We start from the raw sequence: 27,179 nt of genomic DNA, 5'->3' as shown, positions 1-27,179 counted from the left end.
ACCGGACCAGGCACCAGCCCAGACACCACTATTAGATAGCATAAGGTTATCTATGCGCAGACGTCCAGCGGACAAATGCGGTCCCATAATTATTAAGACTACATTCACTAAAGATGTGGCCCCAGCGCTCGGCTGATGCCAGAACTGTTATAAAATATTTGCGAGTCTTTATCGGCACATACGCAATTGGGATGCTACATTCTGACCAGGGTCCTGCGTTTAGCTCTCGAGCTTACAAAGAGGACATGATCAGCATGGGCATTGCAGTGCGGTACTATTCTCCCTTCCATTCTGAGGGAAATGCGGTTGTGGAAAGAAAAAACTGTGACATAAAGCAATCTATACCGGCGAGGGTATTAGGTTCAGGTGATGGGTGGGTCAAACATCTAACAAGTGTCCAACGTAGTCTTAACAATCTGCCAAGAAATTCTCTAAAGGGTTTCACTCCATACAAACTATTGTTCGGCACTAGAATGAAAATCCAGGATTTAGATTGTCAAACGTCAGTGGTAGAAGAAAAAACCTCTGATATCAAAAATCGTTTGGCTGTTTTACAGGACTTGAATGAAACAAGAAAAAGTCTAAGTAACATAAAGTCTAAGCCAACAACCACTGAAGAACCACCTGTCCCAGCAAGACCTGTCTGGATTCCAAAGATTGGGGATATGGTCAGAGAACAGATCGCAGTGAAGAAGGAATTTTGGCCTTCTTACAGAAAAGCAGTACCTGTCTTAGCTGTCAGTGGAACAAAATCAGTAGTACTACTGCCACTTGCTGGTAAAAAGAAAAACAGAATTGTTTCCATCGACCTGGTGAAACCACAATCATGTGGCCAATAATAAGTAGTAGGCCCAGTGGATTACCAAGAAATAGCAGAAGACCAAATCTTGCTTCAATCCAAGAGGTTCAAACTGAAAGACTAATCACTTTCGATAAACCATCAGTGAATAAAAAAGGACTATGCAACAAAACCATGGAACCTGTGCCTCTTGAAACCCAAATTGCAACAGTTCATGAAGAAACACCAGTCTACAACGATGTAGCCTCGGACTATACAAATGTAACAAAAGAAAATGCAAAGATCAATGGTAATCCGGAAGCAATCCCACCAATTGACAGAACTGCATCTGGCTATTTTATCAACTTTGATGACTTTTCCGATGATCCAAGTGAACATGGAGACAAGCCAGCAACAAAAACCTTCAAATTGAAAATTAAAGAACTTTTTCATCAACTGAAAGAAACATACTTGATTACCCCCTGGATTGAACTATGGGTTGTGTTAGGTGTACTCTTCCTCCTACTTTGGCTCATCATGGGTCTATGTTTGGGAAAATCTATTGATGGAAAATACAGTACAATGAACACAGCAAGTCAGAACATCAACTTGGTCCTGAAACCACACAGATCCTCTCACATAGAGAAAAGAGAACTATCATCAGTAAACATCACAGCAAAGCCTATACCCGGTCGTATAGCATGGGACAGAACTGACTATGAAATCTATGGCCCGGTAGAGCTCCTGAAGTATCCACACCAATTCAAGATTTCATTAAGTGACTTTGTGACACCAAGTTCTTTTTCTGATGATTGGGACTTTGAAAACATTAATAATATGATGTCAGATTTAGAAATGTCAGCAAAATTTACAGAACATGATTATTTACAGGGATCATCGAATTATGAAGAGATGTACTGTTATAACCACTATGGTCATCATTATCTGCATAAGTCGGCGAATCCTAGGAATGTTTTTACTTATAATCAGTGGGAACATTGTCCAACTCCGCCAATAGGCAGTTCAAAAAAGTTTTTTGAAAAATTCCCATACTTTTCAGGGTTTGATCACACTGACCCAGAAATGTTTTATTTCAAAATGTTAAATAAGACAGGAATGAAAACAATGTTGACAAATACTAAATTGATTTATTCTGAAAAATGTTATGATAAAATGTCTACATTTATTTTTGAATTTTGGAAAAACAACATTGAGAGAGACAAAAACCATCTGGTGTACGAAAGAGTGGCAGGTACAAGGTCTAGAATTATTATTCAGAGCCTGCATGGTCCCAGAACAAATAATATTCCTGAATGAAACTATTCAGCAAACAACCTGTCTTGGTTTAGCCAAGATAAAAGATTTAAACAACCTGTCTATACCAACACCTATGCCTGGTAAGAATACCACTACAGATGAGGGGTTAGACGTGTCCTTTATTTTAAAACAAAATAGAACAAATCCTGATTGGAAAAAATGGTTGATCTGGCCCATAGACACAAATAACTGTCAAAATAGATTCCTGAACAAAATACAGGGGTTCAAACAGAACAGGCCAGACCCTAGATATTCCCAGAGACAACATCCAGGGATAGTAACAACATATAGTGTAGACAAACTATGCCGTGACTTGCTACAGAAATCCACACTTCCTGAAATTAAGCAACACTAACTTTACTTAAAGAAGGTGCTGACTTGCGAGATTTCATAATGGGACATCGCAAACAGCGTCCAAAACGTTTCATAATAGCCGGTATATACACTGCTTACAACGAAGCTTGGAAAGTAACGCAAATGGAAACTGCAGAAAAAATACGGGAAAGTGACCGTATCAATTTGGAGAAATCACTTTATGTAGTGGACAATGGGCTAACGACTCTGTCCTCCAGAATCTATTCACTTGACAGCATCGTATCATCTGCTATTGATATAATAGAGCAGGACATGCTAATGTTACAACATGAATATAAACTAGTGACTCATGTCATTAGACCCTGCCCGCACTACTTATGGCAGAAATCCATCTGCCTGTGCACTCTATAAACTTCTCAAATGCTTATGTGTTTCAAAGGTTTTAATGATAACCAATCATATCATAATTTCAGTTTTTCAAACGTTCTGTGTGTACATTTGAGATAAACATTCAATGTTTCTTTAACCTGTTCTAGACATTACATTTTCTGTCTAAACAAGAAAAATAAATTTAAATAAACAATTAATCCAATCCCAATGCATTTCGGGAGAATTTCCCTTTGTCGGAGGCACACGATTCTATTCAATTTCCACCTGAAACTGCAATAAGTTTAAATAAACTTCTTGATTTTAAATGGCATTTGACCTGAAATGTCCTATCATTGAGTATTAACATAACCTGATACTTCAGATCTGAAACTAATTTATCAGGTCTCTAAGTTATTCAGAGGTGACTTGTCTTAGAAAAGATGTATCTAGGAAAGATTCATCAGACAACATCGCTGGTGTAACGAACTTGAGATGTTAATTGTGATTTAAAGAAAACATGCCATATTTATTTTGTCATTCAGACCCTTTGGCGTTTGAGTCTCTAAAAAATCTATCCACCATATCTCTCTCTGAGACAATTGTTTTTCGTTGTTTCGATCTGGCAAAATTTGAATCTGCTCTAGAAGTTGGAATCTGAGTTGCAGAATAGTATGGTTCATTTCAATCCAATGAGAAACAAGACTCGATGTTAGGGCTTTATTCCGTATTCTGCTTTTGTGTTCAGTGATCCTTACTTTTACTTTGCGCTCCGTTTTTCCTATGTAAAGCTTGCCACATGGGCATTTGATGGTATAAATGACAAATGTTGAGTTGCAATCAGTCCGTTATCTAAGTTTGATTTTTTTGCCATTTTCGGGATGTAATAAGTAGGATCCTTCCATTACATTATTGCAATGAGTGCAATTATAAAAAAATTTCATGCCTGGATTCGGTTGAGCTCGCCCTGGTTCTTTTTTTCTTCTAGTAACTAGTTCGTGGAGATTTGAGTTTCTGGTATGTACGAAAAATGGTTTGTTGACAAAAATTCCATTAAAATATTCCTCTTGCTGTAATAGTTCCCATCGGGTATTGATGATTCTTTGGATTTCTTTGGATTGTGTTGAAAACTTGCTTACAAAAACACAACCCTATCTCAAATATTACAACATGGCCAGTCCCAATTATGTTCTATTGTACAGCTAGGTTGGACATTGCAAAACCTGCGTTCAGGCTATGTGCCATGGCATTTAATCAACACAACGTCATTATTTTCTATATTTAACCTTACTGATAAACAAATCAGTTTGGCACAAAAAGGAGCAGACTATACGATACTGAGCATTGAAAAACTTGAGAGATTACCATTGACAATGTCAGAGAGACCTGTCATTGAATGGATAATACACGAAACAATTACAATTCCGATAACCACTTTCCAGTTTAAGTACTGCGAAAAATATATACCTGCAGGCCTGTATGAAAGGTTGGGTAAAGGATACATCAAATCAACCTGGAATTTACCTTATACACACAAATGTTACAGTGAAGGGAAAAAAGAGGTATTTCTTAGTGGTGACAATTGTAAAAAATCACTAAGCGGTACACTCCTGTGTCAAGGTATTAACTTGCATGGGGCCTGTGAAGGTTCATCAAACAACTTTTCATGTCATCTTCAGGGCACCCCTACTACACAGATATAGCCATTTTTCAGATAGCTTTACAATGGTAGCTACGTTCCTATAAGTGACCACAGCTGCTGGGGCATGGTGCCAGGAAAATCCTATCTCATAACTGTAAAGTCCAGGGTCATTTGCTGTATGCAAGTATTGTATCAAAACAGCAATCCAGACATGGAGGCGGCAATATGGCCTTATGTGAATATCTCTTCTATTCGAATTGATACTTTAAGCAGAATTAAGTCTATTCTTTTACAGACAACTGTGCCTTTAACCTCGTCCAAAGAGACGTATGACCTGCAAGTTGCAAGGACAGTGGCAGAGATACATACCCTATTATCGACAAATTGCCCGGTACATTTCGTAGAGATGTTAAGTCAAATCTTAAACATGTCAAATACCAGTGGCATCGCACATGTATTTAAGACAATTTTTTCGGGACTGCTAACACCCTTCGAAGCAGTTCTTGGCATCTTCCCGAATTTTGTGCACTCGCTCTTCGGTGGCTTGCCTCTTATTTTGGGACTCGTAGCAGGAATTTTATTTTAGTTCCTTCTGCTCCGATATGGCAAGCCAAAACACAGACAAACCTCTGGCAACGATGGAAGAAACGATCCTAGCAATACGATATCGAGACCGTATCACTAAGGTCCTCGGATTGGCTCGGCTAAGAGATCTGAATACTACCTGGTTTCTTTCATTCAGACCGATTTGGCAAAATTGCATCTTACCTGTGCTTCGATGTCTGCTATGCGGAGAAGAATGCGTGTTGGACGTTTGTCTTACACTACCATCAGCAGTACCATTGGATATCGACGCTTTGCTTTGTCCTGTAACAACTCATGCAATGTATTGTCCCCAGCGGCTACCTATTCTGATGACGGCATTTATTGAGACTTCCCCATTACGAATAAGTGGTGGTGAAGTACGAGATGAAAGCGGCACCACACAGTTACAACCTTCTATGAACATTGCTGATCCCAACATCGATGATGGCAATGCATCGCACATATGCACTATTTCCACCTTTTCGGAGTTGGCCCAACTTTCACCTACTGTTGTAGATTATTTTTTTACCGGCCTATCAGAAGTAATGTTCTCCCCTGACAACGAGAATAATATTTGAAAAAGCAAGCTCACAGCGTTCCCTGAACTCTGAAATTCGGACAGTGACACTATTTTTTTTTCTCTCCTTTCCCGAGAACGAAATTGTTTTCCCCTAAATTTCCAAAATATTTATAATTTTTTGGCACATGGTACTCTGCTTGAAGTAGAACTATTCTTAGAGAACAGAACTTCTATTTTTAGAGACTGTAGAGACAATATTTTGAATCAGCCTCTAGCATATGTACAATGTTAAATAACTTTGTGATGGAATGGTCTCGACCTTTTTTCTATATTCAGAGCCATTTCATGAATGTAATTTTCGCAATTCATTCTGCAAATATTCATATTTACATTTCCTGAATGATAACTCTGCTTGAAAGCGTACAGTATAATACTAATTTCGTGTATCTATACCATTTCAAATGCATTTCGTTGTATTTTGGGGTGGGTTGGAAAACATATGCATATCTATATGTTTATATATTGCTTAGTATTTTAGTAATGATGGACATTATACTTGGAGTGGGTGTTGTGAATGTATCTAGGACCCTAATTAAATATTCCTGATTCATTCCCTTATGCGGTTATGATAAATCATGTCCCAAAGAAGGCATCAGAATCTTACCCATATTCAGCCATAGCCCACACAGCCTAAATATGGCAAGGCTACTTCCTTAGATTCCTAGAGAGCACAACGAGTTCTTTCGACACACCAAACCTTCAGCAACCTGGGAATTCCCCATGTCTTTGTTTTGATTTGTCATTGAACTCCTGCGAGCACCAAAGGAACAGTCAGTTCTTAGTGACATCTTTATTGACGTCTTATGTCCAACCTTACGTCAAATACGGCACCTTCCAGGTATAAATATACCAACACTTGCCTTAAGCAACACACGGTGGTGTGGAGCAGAGCGGCTATCTACTTATCCGAAGCCCAGCTGATGCGAGAGCCAAAGGAAGCAGCCCATCCTTCTTTAACACACTGGAGAAGCTGCCTTTTCTCATGCCGAGAAATCCAGCTCCGGTATTTTCCAGTCACCCTCACGGGTGACTGGGAGATCGAGCCCTGAGAAACGAGATAGAAGACCTCCTTCATTCTATAACCAAGGTACGGAGCTGATTCAAACCTTAGAGAGAATTCTTGATTCAGATTCTTGGCAAAAACCTAACTTAACTTAAAACTGCAACTTACTTACTCCTTCCCATGTATTAGGCTTAGGTCAGGTACACCGGTGTAGGCGTATTTTAGAAGCACCAGTTGAGTTTGTTAGTCAATGTTTTTATGTATGTAAATATTTTATCCATTTTAAAGTATCATATGGCTAAGAAACCATATCAGTGCTTTTCCAGTATTATTTCATAATACTCCTTTTACTGTACGCACTTTACTTAATGATAAGTATTGCAATTGTGGCAATTAATTTCTCTTGCAGAAGAAAGAAGACTGCTCAATAAAATAACACCTTTTATTGAAAAAGCCTGTCTCTCTATTTCTCTGCACCGGGGTGAAAATAATCATGCACAATTGACTGAGTGAAATAGCTGTCTATTGTTTTCACATGACTCTGGAGATACACTCCTTATTCTGGGGAAAAAAGTTGTCATGTTATATGGTTGTCAGAAGCTAATCCCTTCTTGTCTAAATGAGGGAAGTTAACCCCTCCCTGTTCATTCAAGAAAGTTTCCAGTGACCTCTGAGCTAGCTGGCAAAACTAATTAAGTCTAACATAGTCAGTAGAGACCTAGAGACCTCAGTCCTACGTCTACACTGCTGTTTATGTTATTCCAATGCGCAGAGCCTATTGGGAATATAGTAACTACACTACAAAGTACTGCAAATAACTTTTTTGTTATGGTGAGCAGTCAATTGATCTCATTGTAAAGAGGCAATAGCAGCACCATTTTGCTTTTGAAAAATCACAAAAAAACACAAAACTAAAAAGACAAAAAAAACTGTTCTTTTCAGAACTACCTTCACTGGTCAAAGAAAGAACTATATTTCTATGTTAGTGTGTCAAAGTTTGTCAAATAGAATGTGTAGTTCATAAATGAATGAATGAATACATTAGTGGTGTATGGTGAATGTGAAAGTGCAGAACTATAAATGTAAATGTAAATGTATAGACATTTATATAGCGCACTACTTACCCGGAGGGTCCCAAGGCGCTTCGACCGCTGCGAAACCCTTCCTGGCTTCCCTGAGAGATGGTCCCTTAATGGGTATCTCCAGGGTGAGACCAGGCATTCCCGGCGGTCTGGTGGGGCCGTTAGTGAGGATGAGGCAAGCTAATGCCCAGAGTTGCAGAGTGTGATCGCTGATCGGAGTGGGCACCGAGGCGAGAGAATTATCGAGTCCGCTGACCCTGGTCCAGAAACCTGCAGCGCCGGGAATCGAACCCTGGTCCCGGGCCGTCCTCTGCTCTCGGGTCTGCCGCCTCTAACATAAGTCTAGCATAAATCTATAAGGTGTTTACCTATAGTATACTGTAGTACCTCCAAAGCACTTGAATGTAACATATGCACATAAATATGTTACAAGTCTATGCTTCAATTTGCACTGCTAGTGAAACTGCCTGGATGAATTTGTATGTGTTAGGGGTGGATTTAAACCCCCTTGTGCCTCTTTCACACAGCTGTTGCATCACTTTTGTGACACAGCGGTGGTGAAAATGATGTGCCATGGTATGTGGTATTTACAATGTGACGCATTTCGAAGGTGCATAAGATTGTAAAGCACTGCGCCAGAAGGAGACATTCCTGCACAGGGAGAGGATGTTCTGGTGCAGGAACGCCTCCTAAAAGTGACTAAGTGAAATCTATAAGATTTCATTCAGACACTTTTGGGCTAATGCTGCATCAAAACCCTGCACCTGCTTGAAGCAGGTGTAAGGATTGACACAGCCTTATGAGCATATGGCCCCAACAGCATTCCTGGAGCTGCATTGCACTTGCAACACAAGTCAAGCAATGTGCCATCTTCACAGCACAGATACATCACATATCTGTACCGTTTTTGCCCCATAGTGCAACACATTGAAAATATGGCGCATCCATGGTGGTGATGTTACACTGCAAAATAACTGGCATATCTGTGGGGATCTACCACTTATTGTTCATCTACTGATTAGTGTTTTAATGTAGTGAATGCCTTACAACACAATGATCAATGAGTCACTATAAAAGTATACCAAGATTGACAGAGAGTTTGGTGTAAGGATAGAGACTACGGAATTCAACATATAAAAGGCAAATTTGCAGGTGCATAGAACAGTGTATGCATAGTCTTTAGGGGTTTGAAGTACTCCTTTCCCTAAGGCCCACTTTGCCTATGAATACTTGGCTACTGACATAGCACCTAATTTATGAGATTTTGCCGTAGGGAAGCACAGCAGGCCTTCCTGTTGCACTTCCCTAAGTCAAATGAAAAAGAGAAGAATGCGTCGTATCTATAAGATACGGCACATGCCTCTCCTTTTCCCCTGCACCGGAACACAATGGTGTGCCTGTGCCAACGCAGGCACCTTTGCACAATAGTGCAAGGGTGCCTGTGTTATGGGGATGATTATTTTTGTTCAGCAAGGGAAAACTTTCTTTACAAAATTAATCACAAGAGACTTTTATTTTTTCTATGTGTGCTGCAGAATGCAGCAAACATAGAAAACGGAGAAACTAATAGAAATACAACTATTTTTCCTTGTTGTGCCTTCCTTATGCCTCCCCTGGGAGGTGTAAGCTTTTGCCACTGCCTCAGATTTACAATTTCTCATAAATCTGGGGTAGTGTCAAAAAGCTATAGGTGTTGCTGTGAACGCTCCCAGCAACACCCATTGCATGCCTCTTTAACGCAGAACACTATGTTAAAGGGGCTGATATTTATCATGCAGCAGTATGCCAAAAAAATTGGGTTATTTGTGCCTGATAAATATCATGTAGACAGCTGTGCCACGGAACATTACAAAAAGTGACGTTCTGATGGCACAAATAGCCTCATGAAACAGTAGAATGAGAGTGATTGCTGAAAGTCTAATGATACAGACTGGGGAATTCAATTTATAAAGGACTAGTTTGTAGGTACATAGAAGACTGCATGCATAGTCTATGCAGGTTTAAAGCAGTCCATGGCCTAAGACAGAGCTTTCCAAACTGTGTGTCCCGACACAGTACTGTATCGCCTTCAAATGGTGGGTGTGTCGCAGGCACTTAGCACATAACGGCTGCTAATTAGGAGGCATTCCTTGACACTCTGCTCTATGGTCTTTGAAACACCTGTGAAGTGCAGCAGTGCTGACAGCTCTCATCTCCAGGCTAGAGGAAGGGAAATGCTGCCTGCCTATCAGCTACAAAAAAAGCACACTAAAGGCTTTCAGTATTAATCGGGGCTGTACAATTCCTTTTGTGCAAATTCCCTCGGTGTCTCGAACTTGCAGAACAAAGCCTTAACCTTGGCCTCGGCTGCCTGCGCACAGCGAAGCCAGGGAAGCCTCTTGCAGAGAAGCTGGATGTACAGTATGCATGCCAAGTTAAAAATGTGTGTGCATGCGTTCATAGTTTATCTTCACTTTTGGTGCACGCCAGGGCTATTCTGCATAGAACCATTAGAGAGACGTTCCATGGCTGCTCTCTGAAAATTCAAGGCACGTTCTCTCTGCTTGCTCTCTCATTTATTGATGGTAGAATATTCATGATGTGTTGTAAGCTAAAACTGTGGACAATTTAGCAAGAGTAAACCCTATTGAAGAAGTGCTCTGCGTGTGGATCAAGGCTTGGCTTTTCTTGTGTTAGTGATGTCTACATGGCAGATATCTGCTCTTGCAAAAGGCTCTAGTAAACCCCTTTCAGGGTGGAAACCACTATGGAACTCAACTTCAGTTGGGTGTAAGGGAGGGTTTCTTGCTGGAAGAAAATTGCAAAACGTGCTAGCTTCCCCCTCTGCTGCCTTGTAGCGACAGAGAGAGGGAGACAGAGAGAGTGAGTGAGACAGACAGAGAGAGAGTAAGAGAGAGGTAGAGAGCAAGCAAGAGGAAGGTAAACAAAGAAAGAGAGGAAGGGAGACAGAAAGAGACAGAGAGACAGGGAAGGAGAGAGAGAGAGAGACAGAGAGAGGGAGGGAGACAGAGATAAAGACAGAGACAGAGGCAGACAGATAGAGACAGGGACAGGGACAGAGAGATAGCGATAGAGGCAGAGACAGACAGAGACAGAGAGACAGAGAGGGAGACCGAGGGAGGAAGACAGGGACAGACAGAGACGGAGATAGAGGGTGACAGACAGAGGGAGGGAGACAGAGAAAGAGGGACACCTTGGGAGACAAACAGAAAGGGAGAGTGAGGGAGACAGAGGGAGGGAGACAGAGGGAGCGAGTCTGTGATAGACAGAGAGAGGGAGAGGGCGACACTGGGATGGACACAGAGAGAGGGAGACCATTTTCTCACTTGTATTTCAAAATGTTCTTACAGAGCGAGAAACCCCCCCCTTCAATCCCCTTCAGCGGTTCGGGATCGCTTGCTACACTATCTTACTATGTCACAAAATTATGCCTCTCCAAAAAGTGTGTCACCAACATGAACAGTTTAGAAAGCTGTAGCCTAAGGCCTACTTTCCTTCATGAATATTTGGATACTGACTAGATAATTACAGCTCTCCAAGGAGAGTGCCTAACTGGATTTAAAATAGGTTCATTTTTAGCACAGTGCATAGATAAGAACATTCTGCTGAATAGCTCAGTACAATACGGAATCAGCAATCACAGAGACTTTGCTGGAAGTCAAATGATATAAACCTGGAAATAAAAACTATAAAACACAACTTTGCTAGAGCATAGAAGAGTGCATACATAATCTATAGAGGTTTGAAGCAGTCCATGTCCTAAGGCCCTCTTGGATACTACCTGAATGATTACAATTCTACAAGAAGAGTCTCCCAAACCATTTTGAATTTTAAATCATAAATGTATTCCTTTACATTTCATAATTTAATAGAGCTTCTAAACTCATTTAGTCTAAATTTTAATTTTTTGGATGATTAATTTAAAAAAGTCACATCATGAAGCACAATGTCGTCTAATGTTTTAATTGCAGGTAATATCTCCAGCACCAATACTTTCATCTTAATTCTCGCTCCTCATGAAAGGTATATTTAGCTCCTTTATCAGAGTGTTACTAATTTCAAAACTATCTTCCATCTGAAAACATGGCTCTTCTCCCTCTAGTTTCCGATAGCTCACTCTCAGGTAATCACCACTTCAGCGCCAGGACACCGATTGGTATTAGTGCGCTTTATAAGTGTTAAAATAAAATAATAAATAAAATAAAATAAATATTGTTCTGTTCTTCTTCCATAGTGAATTTTTTAATGCTGTTGTTCCTTGTAGAAAAACATAAACACTTTATTTTATCATTTTTCCTAATACATAATACAAAACCAGGTTTATCAACTATTTTGCCCTTTAAAAAATATTATGCAAAAACCATTCTCAACTACTTTATATGATTAGATCAATAAAATTGCGTATATGAATTTTTAGTTTTAAAATTTCCTTACATTTTCAAACCAGTCACTCTTTATCACTATAGAAAAAAACTAAGGCATTATAATAAAATGCAATACTAAAAAAAGTACAAAATATCTATTCACCTTACCAGTTCCAGAGTAGTTGATGTGTTGTAGTTAAATGCAAAGAATACAGGTACACTCAGTATATATTTTTATATAGTATTTACAAACTTATGTACACCATGGACATTCTCTTACTTCAGCTCTGTAGAAGTACACGCCGTCGATCATTTTTAACAGTTAGGTATACTTACCTTCAAAATAATAAATTTAAAAAGAAATATTATTAAATATTTAGCAACTGTAGAAGACAAAAAAAGACAGTTGCAATTTATCTTTTACAACACGAAATCATTTGTAAAGCATTTCAGATGCTTATTTTGCTGTTCTCGGAACATATTGAAATTCACTAGAAACAGTGAGTTCATTAGTACTCATCACATAACAGCGGGAAAAAAAAGACAATCAATATGATTATCTTAAAAAAAACAACAATCTCAATAACAATCTAAAAAATAGAAATAAAACGTATGTTAAATGTTTTTTTCTAAGACCAATTTCTTACGTAACTATGAGGTATGGCAAGCAATCTTGAAATAACAAAACATCATCATTAATTTACTTCCATTATAAATAATGTTACTTACAAATATATGCTGACAAAATTTAAAAAAGAAGTCATTAATGGTTTCACGTACTTTTCCCCATGGCCAAATAGTATGTGTGAAATTCTTAGTTTAAAAGTTGTTCAATAGAAACTCTGAGCGTCTGCCTTCCAGCCTTCTGATCCAAAACCACTGAGATCATTTGCACCACCCTCCACTGCTCATCCCTCAGCCCAACGCTATTCAACATCTCCATGGCCACCCTCACACAAGTGGCCCACCATCTCAACAACAACATCATCTCCTACATCGACGACACCCAGCTCATCCTCTTCCTCACCAAGGAGCCACATACCACAAAAAACAACCACCACGACGCAATTAAGGACGTCACCAAGTGTATAAGGAGCAGCTCTTTAAACATGAACTCGTACAACATGAAGATACTCATCCTCAGACCAACCCCCTTAGCTTCAGATGACTCCTGCTGGCCAACTACACTGTGAACAGTACCAACACTAACTGACCATATACACAACCTATGATTCATCTTCAACTCCTCCCTCTGCAAGTGTAAACAAGTCTACAGTATTTCCTCATACTGCTATAACACCCTCCACATGCTCCGAACATTTACAAGTACATCCTAAAGAAAAGAAGAAGAAGCAGACTACACTGTGGCAACACACTCTACACAAGAATTCCAGCCAAACACCTATAACGTCTACAACCAATCCAAACACCTCCACCTGACTGATCTTCAATGTTCCCTGCTACAGCCACATCACCCACGACATGATACACCTACACTGCCTCAACATCAACAACAGGATTTCCTTCTAGCTCCTCAACCTCAGTTACAAAATACTCTACCACACCAGACTAATCTACCTTAACAGCAGTAATCCTGAAAGGTCAAATTTTGATCTTAAAATCTTGGCTTTAAAAATATTAGGTAGGAATGTGATAACTCTTTAGGCAAACTTTGCTTAAAAACTAATTGAGTATCATTACAGTCAGTCAGTCAGTCAAGAAATCTTTATTTGATTTAGTTAAAAATCATACAAAGAGATAAGAACATTTTTATACAGATAAAAAATATATTGTACAGTTTCATACTAATCAAGTACATGTGATAAAATTTTTGGGCTATAAAAATGTATAAAATAAAACTAATTGGGAAAAGCCCGATACTGTCTTACGTGATTTAGTTCTAGCCACCGCCACTAAGAAGTTTGCCTTGCAAATTGTGATGCCAGTGTTACTCAGTGATTGGAGGTAAAGCAAAGCTGGTCTCACCTGGGAGAAACCAGCCTCCCTTAAAACAGGTAACATATGTTTTTTTCTAATCTCTGTAAAAAAAACACAAAACATAACAAAATGCAAGGAGTCTTGAACAGAAAAATTATCACAGGTGCAGGGCGGGGCTAACTCTGGTTTATCCCATGTTTTAAAACTACCCAAATAAAAATGTATCCGGTTAAATCTGAACTTAGTCAGAAGAAATCTGTGAAATGGCCTAGTGACAAAACTAAGGTAAGGTTCAAGTGCAATAGAGTTTACTAACAGATAATGTCTTCTCACTGCCGGCTTCTGCAGTTCCCTTTCCTCACAACCCACTCTTGCCCTAATCATGAACTGCTTCTTAACAGTGTTTACATCCTGTTTCCTAATACCCGAAGGGGATGTAAAGAGTTCCGGGCGACCCAGTTCTATGAAAGACTTCTTCAAATAGGCCATCCATGGTACCCTTTTGAGGTGGTCTAGAGACATTACATTGTTCATAATCATGTGGTTAAGGGTTAATTCCTTATTGAGCCACTTCTTTAGCCAAAAGATTTAAGGTGCCATGTTAAGCCTATCGATAACATAATCCAAGCCCACCTCCGCGTGTATGGAGAAAGTTGGTGTGGACTGTGGAACAGACAAAAGGGAACGTAAAAATCTATTTTCTGCCTTCTGTATTGGTTCAAGATCTGCATAGCCCCAAAGGGGTGAGCCATACATTGCCAGTGAGATACATTTACTATTATAAACCTTTAAAAGGGCTTCCATCGGTCTGGCGCCCAACCTATTTGCAAAGCCCATAAGAGCCGCTGATGAGCTAGCCATCGCCAGGCTTTTTGCCCTGACCTGGGGGCCCCATGAACCCCTTTCATCAAAAAGCACCCCCAGGTAAGGGAAAGCTGAGACTCTTGTAACAACTTCGCCCTTACACTTAAAAGTTTTAGATATACCCTTATTTCTGTGGTGCCCGACAACCATTGTGTGTGACTTATTTGTGTTTACCTTCAAGTCCAGTTGGTCCATGAAGGTACCAAAGGCGTCCAGGAGCCGTTGGAGACCGATGCCAGTGCAGGCTATCAGCACCGCGTTGTCCGCGTATAGGAGAGCAGGGATCTTAGCTACTCCTACACGCGGAACGTCTCCATCCACTTCTTCCAAGTGGCTACCCAGGCCATTAATATAAATTGTAAAAGCAGGGGGGCCAGTAGGCAGCCCTGCCTGACCCCGCACATGGAGTTAAAACGGGACGTGCACCTTCCCTCATTTGCGACCAGCACAACTGCAAGTAGCTCTTGATGAAGTGAAGCCATATACCTGACCAGTGCCTCGTCAATCTCAATCCTCTGAAGAATGGCCCACAACTTAGACCTGATCATCAAGTCGAAGGCCGAGGAGAGGTCCATAAACACATGGAATAATGACCCCTCCTTGGCCACCGTATACTTCGAGATCAACAGGTGTAAGTTCGAGCACTGCTCTAATGTTCCTCTCTTCTCCCTAAACCCGTACTGGATGTCAGCTCTCAATACTATCCCTCAACTTGGCCAAAAGGACTCTGCCTAAGATCTTGATTGCAGAGTCCAAAAGGGATATGGGCCTTTAGCACCCTGGGTCATCACGGTGACCCTTCTTAAAAATGGGAACAATGGTGGAAGTTACCCAGGTAGTTGTTAAAGGGTTGCCATTATCGGCAGTAAATACATTGGCCAAAACTCCGGCCCATAGCTTTGGCGAGTGAATGTAAAAATCGTCTGGCACCCCGTCGGGGCCAGGGGCTTTATTCTTAGTAGTGGCCAGTATTGCTTTCTCAACTCGACCCTATTGAAACATATGGGGGGAACCTCAGGAACCGTCATGTTGCTCACTTGACAGTCCGTGTCAGTATCTCCATATATCCATTTGTCATCCGGGATGACACTATCCATGATGGAATTGGTCGAATCGGAGAAGAAGGGCTGTTTGATTATGGCCCAGAATTGCCTGCTGTCCCGCAGGACGTCCGTGCAGAGTAGATTCTCCCAAACTTCATTCTTAATTAAATCCTGCCTGGCCTTGATTGCTCGCTTGTATTCCTTCCTCAATATGGCAATGTCCGCCCTCACCCTAGGTTTTACTTTGAGAGCTGCCATTAAAGATTTATGTGCTTTCGAGCATGTTGCGTCAAACCAGCGGCGCTGGTTGTTGACGCCCTGCCTTGATTTAACCATGAGGTCCAGCGAGATTTGGCCACAAATAGATTGGAAGGCCCCCATTATTTCACTATCTAGGGCGCTTGGGTTCTGGCAAGTCACCACGTGGTCCTCAATTTTCGGGAGGATTTCAGCGTAAAAATTATCCGGGACCACGTTTGCCCACTTGAGCCTTCTTGCCTGGTCCACTGGACGTAAAATGTGCCCTGTTTTCGCTTGCCCCGGCATCGGTCCCATGAAATCCCCCCAGGCAACCTTGAGTAGTACAGGATTATGGTCACTATGTAGAGAGGGGACTGTACGATAAGAAATAACCCTGCTTAAGATACATGGGGTCACAAATATGTAGTCAATAATTGTTCCAGGGACTGTCCCCTTATAGGTAGATGTTCTAATCCCCCCTTCCATGGACATTGGTTCTAAGAAGTTGAAGTTAGCCAATAAATCTTCCAACTCCTCACCCGGTGTGGTATGCTCAAAATGAGGTCCCTCTAATCCTACTACCCCCTCATAGTTACTTGAGCCACACATGAGCTTGCAGGGATGAATATTAAAATCGACCAATAGCACGCACTCAAAATTAGTATGTATGTTACGACTGACTGAAATTAAAAAGGAATCTAGGGTGGCGATGTTATTTTCACCAATATCCCTATTCCATGAATTATAAAAGCTTATATATAATGTACACCTGGTGGGGCTAATTTCCCTTTCAACAATTAAAATATTTGGGGATACATTTTTGATCAGTCTTAGAGACTCTTTGAGTTCTAATGAGAATAAAGTTAAAAGGCCTCCCCCAGCTCTGCCAGCGTTGCTGGGGGTGGCAGCCACAATAAAGCTAGTAAACCCATCCAGCCAGAAGCTAGAGGCGGTGTCCCATGTTTCTTGTAGGGCAATAACATTATGTCCCAGAGACAAATCCAGTCCACTCATTGTCACCTCTTTTAGAGCTGATTCCTGCCACATTCCAACTAAGCATTTTACACACCGCATCCTCATTTGAGTTGCCACCCCCCTCTGTCGGGGGCGGTGTCTCAATTTTTAGTCAGTCTGTGTCCTCCAAACCTGACAAAGGGGCAAAACGATTACTCGTGACCAACCTGCAGCCCTCTGCTGCACTCTGGGGAGCCCGGGGAAGGGGTACTAGCGGGGAAATGAATCGCCTTAAGGATTGTAAGTTTGTGGATCCATAAGCACTACCCTCTCCCTGTGGTGGCCTCCAACCCAACCATCTCACTGGGTAGCGATTCGTCTGCTTAATACGGGCTGAGGTTGGGTAGAAAAAGCCCAAAGGGACGGGTCTCAGATGGTCCCTTGGTGATATAGCAGAACCATCCCAGAATGATCTATCTGCCAGGTTGGTCCTGCTAAAATTAATTACCATGCAGTCCCCCTGGGTGATTTTTGGTTGTTTACCGATCCAACCCACCCTCCTTGCATGGATAATCATGTCCGCGATGTTCTCCCCGCTACATGTATCTGAGCACCACCTGTTAGCCTTAACCATAAGGTCCGAGGTTGATTCCATATCACCCTCCATAAGTGGGGGTACCCCTATAAAAACTGCAACCAATGGGGACGCCCCAGGTGGTAAATTAAGTTTGTATTCACTGGGCATAACCTTCCTGTGAACAGGTAAACTTGGCTGGTTCAGAGAGCGTGTCAGGTCCACCATGTTTGGAGCGCTAGCCTTTTTACAAAGAAGTGGGGCTTTAGTGGCCAGTGAACTATCATCAAAAGGCAACACCCCACTAGATGCCTGTGCCGTTGCCCTGTTACCAGACACCTCCATGCTCCCGACTGCCCTGCATGAACAACCCCCTATCAAGCATATCTATGTGGGGGGATTGGATATTAACAAGTCTATCTATTAAGGAACATTTCTTTAAAAGTCCTTCTAGGCAGGTATTTAGCATGTCCACAATGTCCTACGCGATGCTGAGGAGTAGAGGTTCAATCCTGGCAACAAAAAGCGCCTCCAGTTTATCTCATAGGAGGTCATGTGGTGAGCTAGATGTACCCATCATGTTGGCGTTTTTCCCCTTCTTCCGCCTTGCTGGTTGCGTTACAGACTTCTGCCTAATAGGCCTAATAGGCCTAATAGGTGGTGTTGGGGCAATATCATTGATTATTGGGCATAGAGGGGGGGGGGGGATTTACAATAGACACCACTGGTTTCAGGGGTAAGGGTGGTATGTCAGTTGGTACTGTGTCTACTAACTCCAGAGGATTAGGTGTAATAGTGTTTGTGGGGGAAAGGGTTGACAAGCCCAGTTTATGCTCAGCATTTGCGATCTCCTTTGTAAGGTCCCCCACAGCCAAAGAAAGGTATGACATGATGGAATTTGAGTGTCTTGGAACTTTGGCATTTTTTCCACCCTCCTCCGTAGTCGGTGCATTCTTTCGCTTACCCATTTGTAACTGCAGAAGTTAAGGGTATGGCCCTGCCCTGCCTCCTCCTGCCCCGGACGGCCACAGACGGCCCGCCCTCTGCCCGGGCTCCGCCCGGCACCGTCCACGCGCGTCCGCGATGCGGAGGAAGCTGTCGGGATTTAAGCGCTTCCAGGTCGCTGTGGAGGAAGTGGTCAGTGCAGTCCTCCCAAGGCAGGCTGGGAGCTGTAGTTTACCCCACTCCATGGCCGAGCGATGTCACCAGCTCGGTGGCGGGGGCCAACCACAGCGTCGGGCCCCAGCAAAGTTATTCTGCCTTCCAAGATTTCAGGTGAGCAGGTGAGCCTTGGTGTCCCCCTCCGTGCACCTCACGATTGCGAATCGGCCCATTACAATATATCCAACCTTTCAGACATTTTAAATAAACAGTGTAACGTCCAGATGTTGTAGAAAGTCCATCATAAAAAATAATTGCAACAACTACAAAAGTTCTTCCTGATATTGACAGTTGAGTAGCTACAAACCTTTTAATTAAAGTTTACAGTTTTCTTCCATCAGTTCTACAACGTTGCAGCATTAAAATTACATACTGTTCATATCTTTGTATAAATAATGTTGATGACATTTCTGATTTACGTTGGCTACACTCCATCTTTTGACTTGCTCCTCTAACTATATTGTTTGAGGACACTGATTCACAGCCTGGTAAAGTCAAATATATGAGTCTTTCAGTGTCTATGTTAGTGTAACATGTAAGCAAACAGTTTTGACAGTCATGTTGCCATTTATAAGAAAGGCAAAAAAGATTTTCAATATCTATACCTTCATCTTCCAGTACACCAAGCATAAACATTAAAAATTCCTGACAATCCTGCTGAATATTCAGCGTAAATTGAGTGGAACCAGAACATATGTCCAAAACATTTCGAATATCAGAAACACTTTGTATTTTACTTTTATCACTACTACATTTCTCATAAACAGAATACAACAATGAACAGAATCTTTCATCTCGATTTTCAAAAATTTGCTGTTGCAAACTTTCAAGAAAAAAAACAACAACATTAGCATAGCAGTTGACACCACAACTATTTTCAAACCGATAACCAACATTCTCTACAACACTGTCCTTTTTCTTATTGCTTGCAGGCGCAATTTCATCTTGTTTTTTTCTTTCTCTACGGTTTTACTACAGATATTCTCAAATATTCTTTTTATACCTACCACACGCTTTTCAAATACTGGATTTGACCAAAATTGGGTGCATATTCTCTTCTTAACCTATTATACTCTTTCACACAATTTGCATCTGCACTAACCTTTGTCTCTTCAAAATCAATCAAGTACAATCCAGATAAAGTTCTGACTCGGGACAAAGCAACATATGACATACCCTCTTTAAACATGGTACTTCCAATATTCACTAAAGCACTATCTACACTTAAACCTTGAGCTTTATGAATGGTCACCGCATATGCCAAACAAATAGGAAACTGTTTTCTGCGTACATACAAATCTTTTACAAGCAAAAACCGAGATGAACAACACCTAAATTGTTGTACTTCAGTAATTTTATCAAATTTTACCCATTGCTCAATTTACTAAACCTTTTTCCACAATCAAATTACGTCTTAAAATTACCCCACAGTTTACACATGCATACAAATTCTTCTCTAAACCAACAGTTTTACTTATCGGCTTCTCTAAAGAATCCAATTTCCTCTTCAACTTTTCAGTCAAAATAATAGTGATTCCTTCATGTTCTATTTTATCAATAGGTTCCAATTTTATAATTTCTTCATTTTCCAACTTTAACATTTCTTCATTGAATACAAAACATTCACGCAGTGTTGGCATTAAGCAGATTACAGACTTGTTTTCTGCAATTTTCATATATATTTTCTCGGGAACAATATTTTTATTTGGAAACAAATTGGGAAGTAATCATCTCTGTAAAAGTTTGTTTGCCATGTTTTGTCACTTTTCCAATTTTTATATCTTGAAGAATTTTTCCATAATCTGCATCATTTGCCTGACGCATATTTGTAATAAGTTCCTCAAACTGTGACCAAATGTTAACATTTCCAATGCTCGCCACAGACTTTCTGGTATCTTCATGTACCAGTGTTTTAAACACTGGTTTTCCTTTTACATGAGTAAGTTGTAGTAGATCTCCAAAAACTATGAAGTGTTTTCCTCCAAATAATATGTCATAGTCTGTTTTAAGAATTTGCTGCATTCGTAAATGCACAAAGGCAAGCATTAGGTTTGATACCATGCTTACCTCATCAATAATGAGAAGTTTCATTTTCTTTAAGGCTCTTGAAACTTCAAAACAAGCTTCTCCAGATAGCTTGTAGTATTCTAATGTGTTTTCATGCTCTACTGGTAGCATTAATAAATTATGTAAAGTAATTCCTTTAATTTTGTGTGCCGCCAACCCAGTAGGAGCAGTGACAACACAAGCAAATACAAGTCAGTTGTTTTGGGTAGATAAGTTGAAATTACTTTAATTAAAAAACTTTTCCCTGTTCCAGCTTGTCCATTCACATACAATCGGATAGGTTGAAACGATGAGCAAGAGCACTCTTTCTTTTCGTGAAGTAATCCATGGTTAATCTGTTCTCTAACTTGCTCATATGTTTGTTTCTGCTCAACATTTAGTTGTTCTTCCAAATTTCCTAAGTTTCTTACATCTTCTTGACAATGATACATTGCTATTTCCACCTCTTCCATAGCAGTTGCTACTTCATTTTGAATAATTGGTTCTCCTAATGGATCCTGACTTAACGGAGCAGAAGTTTGACTGTCTTGAGAACTGTCTCTAGCAATCTCAGCTGCAATTGTAGCTTCTTGCTCAATTTCTTCATTCAATATTTTCACATAATTAGCAAAAACAGGACATTCTGTAGTATCTTTAGTTGCATCGAAAGAATCTTCATAGCTCTCGAAATCTCCAAGTAATTCTAATTCTGAATGCCATGGCTTGATAAGTTGCAAAAGAGCAAAATAGTAAAATTCACTTTTGTCAGGTGCTTCACAACTCAGTTTATGGTGATTAATCAAATGTCCTTTTCTTTGTTTCACCAGACATCCTTCAGAACCAATCACAGCATTTATACCATTATTGATGTTTTCTGTAATACTTCGTTTAAAAATATAGTTTTGCAGCACTTCATAAAGACAAATGTTCTCAAGATGATGACTTCTATTTGGATAATATGTATCCAACATATTTGTTTTCACAATATCTGTACTTTCTGGCTCCTTTTCAGCTAAATATTCAATTTCTAGTACAGATTTAAGTACTCGGTTTTGTGCTGTAGCAAGACCTAGACTCACCCAAATGATTCTTCTAGATTTGGAGTATAGACTTGCAGATGATAAGCGATCCGAGCATTCATACGCTCCAATTTCTCGATGAGATAACATCTTCAAACTATAACTATATAATTTCGTACTTAGACTCTTCTCGTGGGAAATCTCTTCCCACATTTCCTTCAATTCCGTCTTTTCTGATTTTGTTATGTACGATGTTACATATCGAGCAACAGCAATGGAATTGCCCACAACATATTGAATATCCACGTTAGCATTCCACATGGACAAAATGACTGGATTATAGTCATTTATGTATTTTGACTCTTCATTTCTTATTAAGTTGTAGATATTTTTAGGAGACTTTCTTGTGATAGTATGTCGCAAAGATGACATAAAACTGTTCACTCTTCCTTTCAATATTACTGGAAGTGGAAATCCAAAACGGCATTTGGTGTAGAATTTGTCCTTAGATTTGTAGTTTTGACGACAGTATTTCCCACAACGATGGCTTTGGAATCGTAAGACTTATTGTCTTAAGTCCTTATCCTGTGTGCTTTTGGGTATATCACATGTAGCGTATTCTTCAATAAAAGACAACACAGAATCATCTGAGTCTGTTCCAAATTTGGGAGCATCTTTGATGCATATTAGCATGTGTATGTGAGGAGCACCTCTTGCTTGATACTCCTTTCTCAAAAAGATGACCACAACCTCTCCAAGAGGAGGATTATTTTTATTGGTGATAAAAGACATCATAGCTTCAAATCTATGATTGAAATACCTGCATACATTAACTGGATCCAAAGAGCACAATACTCCAGGTGTCTTGTATTCAGTATTTAGTATATTTGAATTTGCCTCTCGAAGAAATTAAAGTAAATCATCCCAAGCATATTCAGCACAACTTAGAGTAAGGAACCATGTAGGAGTTCCTAAGTTCCTTAGCATACATTTAAGTTCTCCAATTCTACCAGTACTCATTAGTACCACGCTGACATGCGATGAGAATAATTAGCTGAGATTCCAAAACATTATCTTTCTGGTGTACTTTATCCACAAATTCCTTTGCCGAAACACTTTGCAAATGTACACCTGTTTTCAATATATGGTTTACTGCATAGGAAAGTCCAGACAAATCACTCTCAAACAAAAGATGAAACTAATATAGAATACATTGTCGAAATCTTGGATCTTCTGCATACAATCTTAATGTCTGGTATGCAGATGCAGGAATCTGCACAGGTCGGTCATCATATTGTCCTCCTTTTCCTGTGGGAAACAAATGAAGGAAACAACGAGCTTCCAAGCTTTTTCCCATACACTCATGGTACTTCCCTTTGCTTCTTTCATTTGGAATAATTCTATAGTATTCCCCATCACTTCTTTAGAATGAAGAGGATGAACACTGTAATGTTTGTAGATTTCTTCAGTTCTGGATACATCCACTTTTTCAATTTGTCCAGATGGCAAAAGACTATCTTCTTCTACAGTTATTTCTTCTTCACTCATAAACATATTTTTATAATATGGATTATTTTTTATCAGATACAACATTGCATTTTTCACTTTCCTAACATCCACTAATTCCTGCCAGATTTTCTTACTCTTAGTAGGAACACCATTAACAAGAATAATTAAAGGTTCACCTTCTATATTTTCTACACCAACTGTTTCAATATTTTTCTTTAAATCTAGTGGCAAATACACAACTCTTCCCTTTAATTTTCTCTGTAAATCTGGAGGAGGCAATTTCCCTGTCTTAGGCTCCATACGAACAATAGCCTGAAAAGGATGCACACATTAAATAAGGATAGACTCATAAGTATTTAAATCCATCAGTTCAGAAGAAAAATTTACCAACTCAAAATTATTATGCACAGCTACAACAGGCATGTTATTCTCGTCTAATTTGTTATAACAATATTTATAAATACTCTGATCAGAACCCAAATCAAAACTATTCTCTATCAACAAATAAGTTACAAATTCCATTCACTCCTTATTATTTTCCTTTTCACATTTTAAATACAGATCAACAGTCCTAGTCTGATTTTTATAATGAGTACATTGACAACAAATGCAAGAACAATTTGGTGTTTCACCTGAAATCACCTTGAACTTTGTAATTTCTTGCTCAAATTCTTCTGTACTACAATGTTGTACATTCTCTTCTACATTTCCTTCTACTAACGTATCGATTTCTGCACTGTCTTCTTCAGGACCAAAGTAAAGAACCTGAATTTCTTCACAAACGTTCTTTACATCTGATACAGAACCATGCAAAAGAGCACTGTTCAACTTTTTTAACATTAGAGCTGGACTTTTTGCATAATAAAACCTTCTGACTAATTTCCTCATTTCAGTATGATGTACTGCCAACATCCTAAATTGGTAAAAAACATGTCTACATACATTTTTAGAAAGACAAGCCAAAGAATGACCTCGCAAATCAGTATTTTCTCTCACTCTGCAAGGGTCTAATCCTTGCAACATCTTAATCTTTTGTTTAACATTTTTCTTAGTATAGTTACATAAGAAATTGCGAAAAAAAAATCGATAGATTCCTGCCGTACACTACAAATACTACTGCAATTCCAAGTGTACACTGGAGCTTTAGGCCTTCTCCCTAATACTTCATCAGATAACATCTCTTCTACATTTCTAGGAACAATTTTCTCTTTCTCAATAGGACAGCCATTTTTAACCTCATAAGCACGACCTGTAGTGTCAACTGCATGCAACAAATCATTACTCTGAAACTCTCCTCATTAAAAAAGGCTCAGAACTTGAACTATGTTTCCATTCACCCAAAAAACTTCCGAAAAATTACTTCTAATAATTACTCTTCTCCACTTACTTTTGCCCTTCATTAAATGGATTAGCTTATCTAGTGATCGAATTCTATTGATTACTAAAACAAACAGTTTTTTAATTCAATAGCTTTCTCAACTACATTTTTAATACATTTCATCTTCTTATAAAATGCTGTTTTCTTTTTACATTTCTTGACTAACTTAGTCAAGTTTGACAAAACTCCATTATAGAACATATTCTTCACTATTTGCTAATATTGGTTTTTCCTCCTTTTACTATACACATTTTTTTCAGAACAAGTTTTTCCATGGTTCTTCTCTTTCCTCTTAGTTGCAGAAACAGTGATACTCTTTTTTACTTTGCGCTCACTACTGTTAGTGGTTAAGAATCTTCGCAGAAAAGTCTTAGTTTTCTTACCAGGACTTTTTTTCTTTTTGTTAACACATTGTTCTTTAGGTAAATGTTGTAGATGACTTCTCTTTAAATAAACTGCTTTCTTTTGTTCTTTCCTCCTTTCTGGTTTTGTTGGCGTGATGATTTTTTTTCAGTGATCAAAAGAATCTATTATAAAACATATATATCACTTTAGAAAAATAAATATATTAAATACACTCTTGTATTACTTATAACAAGAGAGGGGAGATTCTGACAACAAACGTGGGAGAAAGAGGACTATGAGACAATAAGAAATATAAATAGAAAAGAGAATATAACCAGACACTGCAGTATAAGGGGATAAGGTATGAAAAGACTGGAAAGTATGAAGAGATAAGGAGGAGTATGAGGAGAAAGGTGGCAGTATGAGGAAAGAAGGGAGAGTATAAGAAAAAGAAATAGAGTATAAGGAGACAGGGGGGCAGTATAAAAAGAGTACCAGAAGAGAACACGGATAATGTGAGGAAAACTGCTGCATAAGAAGAAAACGAGGGTACAGGAACAGAGAATACACTATGAGGAAAAGGAAGGAGTATAAACATATGGCAGATTATGAAGAGTGAAAAGAGTATGACGACTATGACAAGACAAACTAATATAAAGAGAGAGGTCAGTATGAAAAGTTGGGGAGTATGAGGAAAGTCCTACAGAGTATACACAGGGAGTCAAGAAGGAGTAAGAGAATAGAACAGGCAATATGAACAGAAAAGTGAAGTATAAAGAAAGGCAAGACAAAATGAAAACAGAAAAATAATATGAAGAGAGACAGGAGAAGACGAACACAAACAGAAGGAGTATAGGACAAAAAGGAATATAAGAAAAAGAAAATAGTATGAAGACACAGGGAAAAGTAAGAGAAAGGAGTAGAGAATATGAAAACATGGGAGAATATAAGGACAGGGAGGAGAATGTTGAGAAGAATATGACAATAACAAAAGAGAAGAATATTAAGAGGTCAGAGAAGAGACTATAAAAAAGGGGGACTATTAGGAGACCGTGGAAACAATGAGGACAGAGGGGGACAAAGAGTACAGGAGGGAGTATGAGAAGAAGCGGCATTATGAGAAAAGACAATGAAAATAAGGAAATAAGGGAAATATCAGAAGAGAGAGGACACTATAAGCAGAGAGAGGTAGACTGTGAGAGAGACAGCAGATATTATGGAAAAAGGTGCAAGTATAATTACTTAATTTACACGGACGCTCAGTGTGATTCTAGACAAAATAATTTAAAAGCATACATTTTACCAAAACACATTTTCCAAACTAAAACGTTGAAATGACTGAACACATTCTATGTATATAACCACTACATTTCAGAGGACAATCCTGACTCATTTTGCAAATAGATTTCCAATATGCTGCATTATTTGTTTGCCAACATTACATCCAAAAATGAGATACAATAGAACAAGAAAGAGGCCAAGGGGCTTGTAAATATGCCAAAGAGTGTATGCAGCACTCGATGTATACTGACTAGGGAATTATTAAGAAGGAGATATGAAGAGAGAGGGAAAATTAAGAGGTCACAGGAGGGAGTATAAAAAGAAGGGGACTATTAGGAGACAGAAGGAGACAATAAGTACAGAGGGGGACTAAGAGTACAGAAGAGAGTATGAGAAGAAGCTGCACTATGAGAAAAGACAGGTGAAAATAAGGAAAGAAGGGAAATATCAGAAAAGAGGGGACAAAATAAGCAGAGAGAGGTAGACTGTGAGAGAGACCGCAGATATTATGGGAAAAGGTGCAAGTATAATTCCTTCATTTACACAGACGCTCAGTGTGATTCTAGACAAAATACTTTAAAAGCATACATTTTACCAAAACACATTTGCCACACTAAAACATTGAAGTGACTGAACACATTTTATGTATATAAAAACTACATTTCAGTGGACAATCCTGACTCATTTTGCAAATACATTTCCTATTTGCTACATTATTTTTTTGCCAACATTATATCCAAAAATGAGACACAATAGAATACGAAAGAGGCCCAAGGGGCTTGTAAATCTGCCAAA

At 39.4% G+C, this 27,179-nt stretch overlaps 2 protein-coding genes across 2 annotated transcripts in view; both read left to right on the top strand.

The window, feature by feature from the left end:
* HEPACAM (hepatic and glial cell adhesion molecule) overlaps positions 1-27,179 on the top strand; it is a 1,458,998-nt gene that overhangs the window by 353,533 nt on the left and 1,078,286 nt on the right. The gene's annotated exons all lie outside the window — the stretch shown is intronic.
* LOC147732755 (uncharacterized) lies at positions 827-15,107 on the top strand. The gene is made up of 2 exons (XM_086959034.1): positions 827-1,940; positions 15,016-15,107. The coding sequence occupies exons 1-2, from the start codon at positions 827-829 to the stop codon at positions 15,105-15,107; spliced, it is 1,206 nt and encodes a 401-aa protein (XP_086815160.1).

The sequence above is a fragment of the Lissotriton vulgaris genome, chromosome 2_1 (assembly GCF_964263255.1).
Source record: "Lissotriton vulgaris chromosome 2_1, aLisVul1.2, whole genome shotgun sequence".
Classification (NCBI taxonomy): domain Eukaryota; kingdom Metazoa; phylum Chordata; class Amphibia; order Caudata; family Salamandridae; genus Lissotriton; species Lissotriton vulgaris.
Note: the sequence above shows the minus strand (reverse complement) of the source record. Positions and strands in the feature narration are given on the sequence as shown.

Coding starts and splice junctions, on each gene's coding strand:
- LOC147732755 (XM_086959034.1), top strand. CDS start 827: ATGTGGCCAATAATAAGTAGTAGGCCCAGTGGATTACCAAGAAATAGC. Junction 1,941..15,015: donor ATTGATTTATTCTGAAAAAT/GTTATGATAAAA, acceptor TTTACCTTCAAG/TCCAGTTGGTCCATGAAGGT.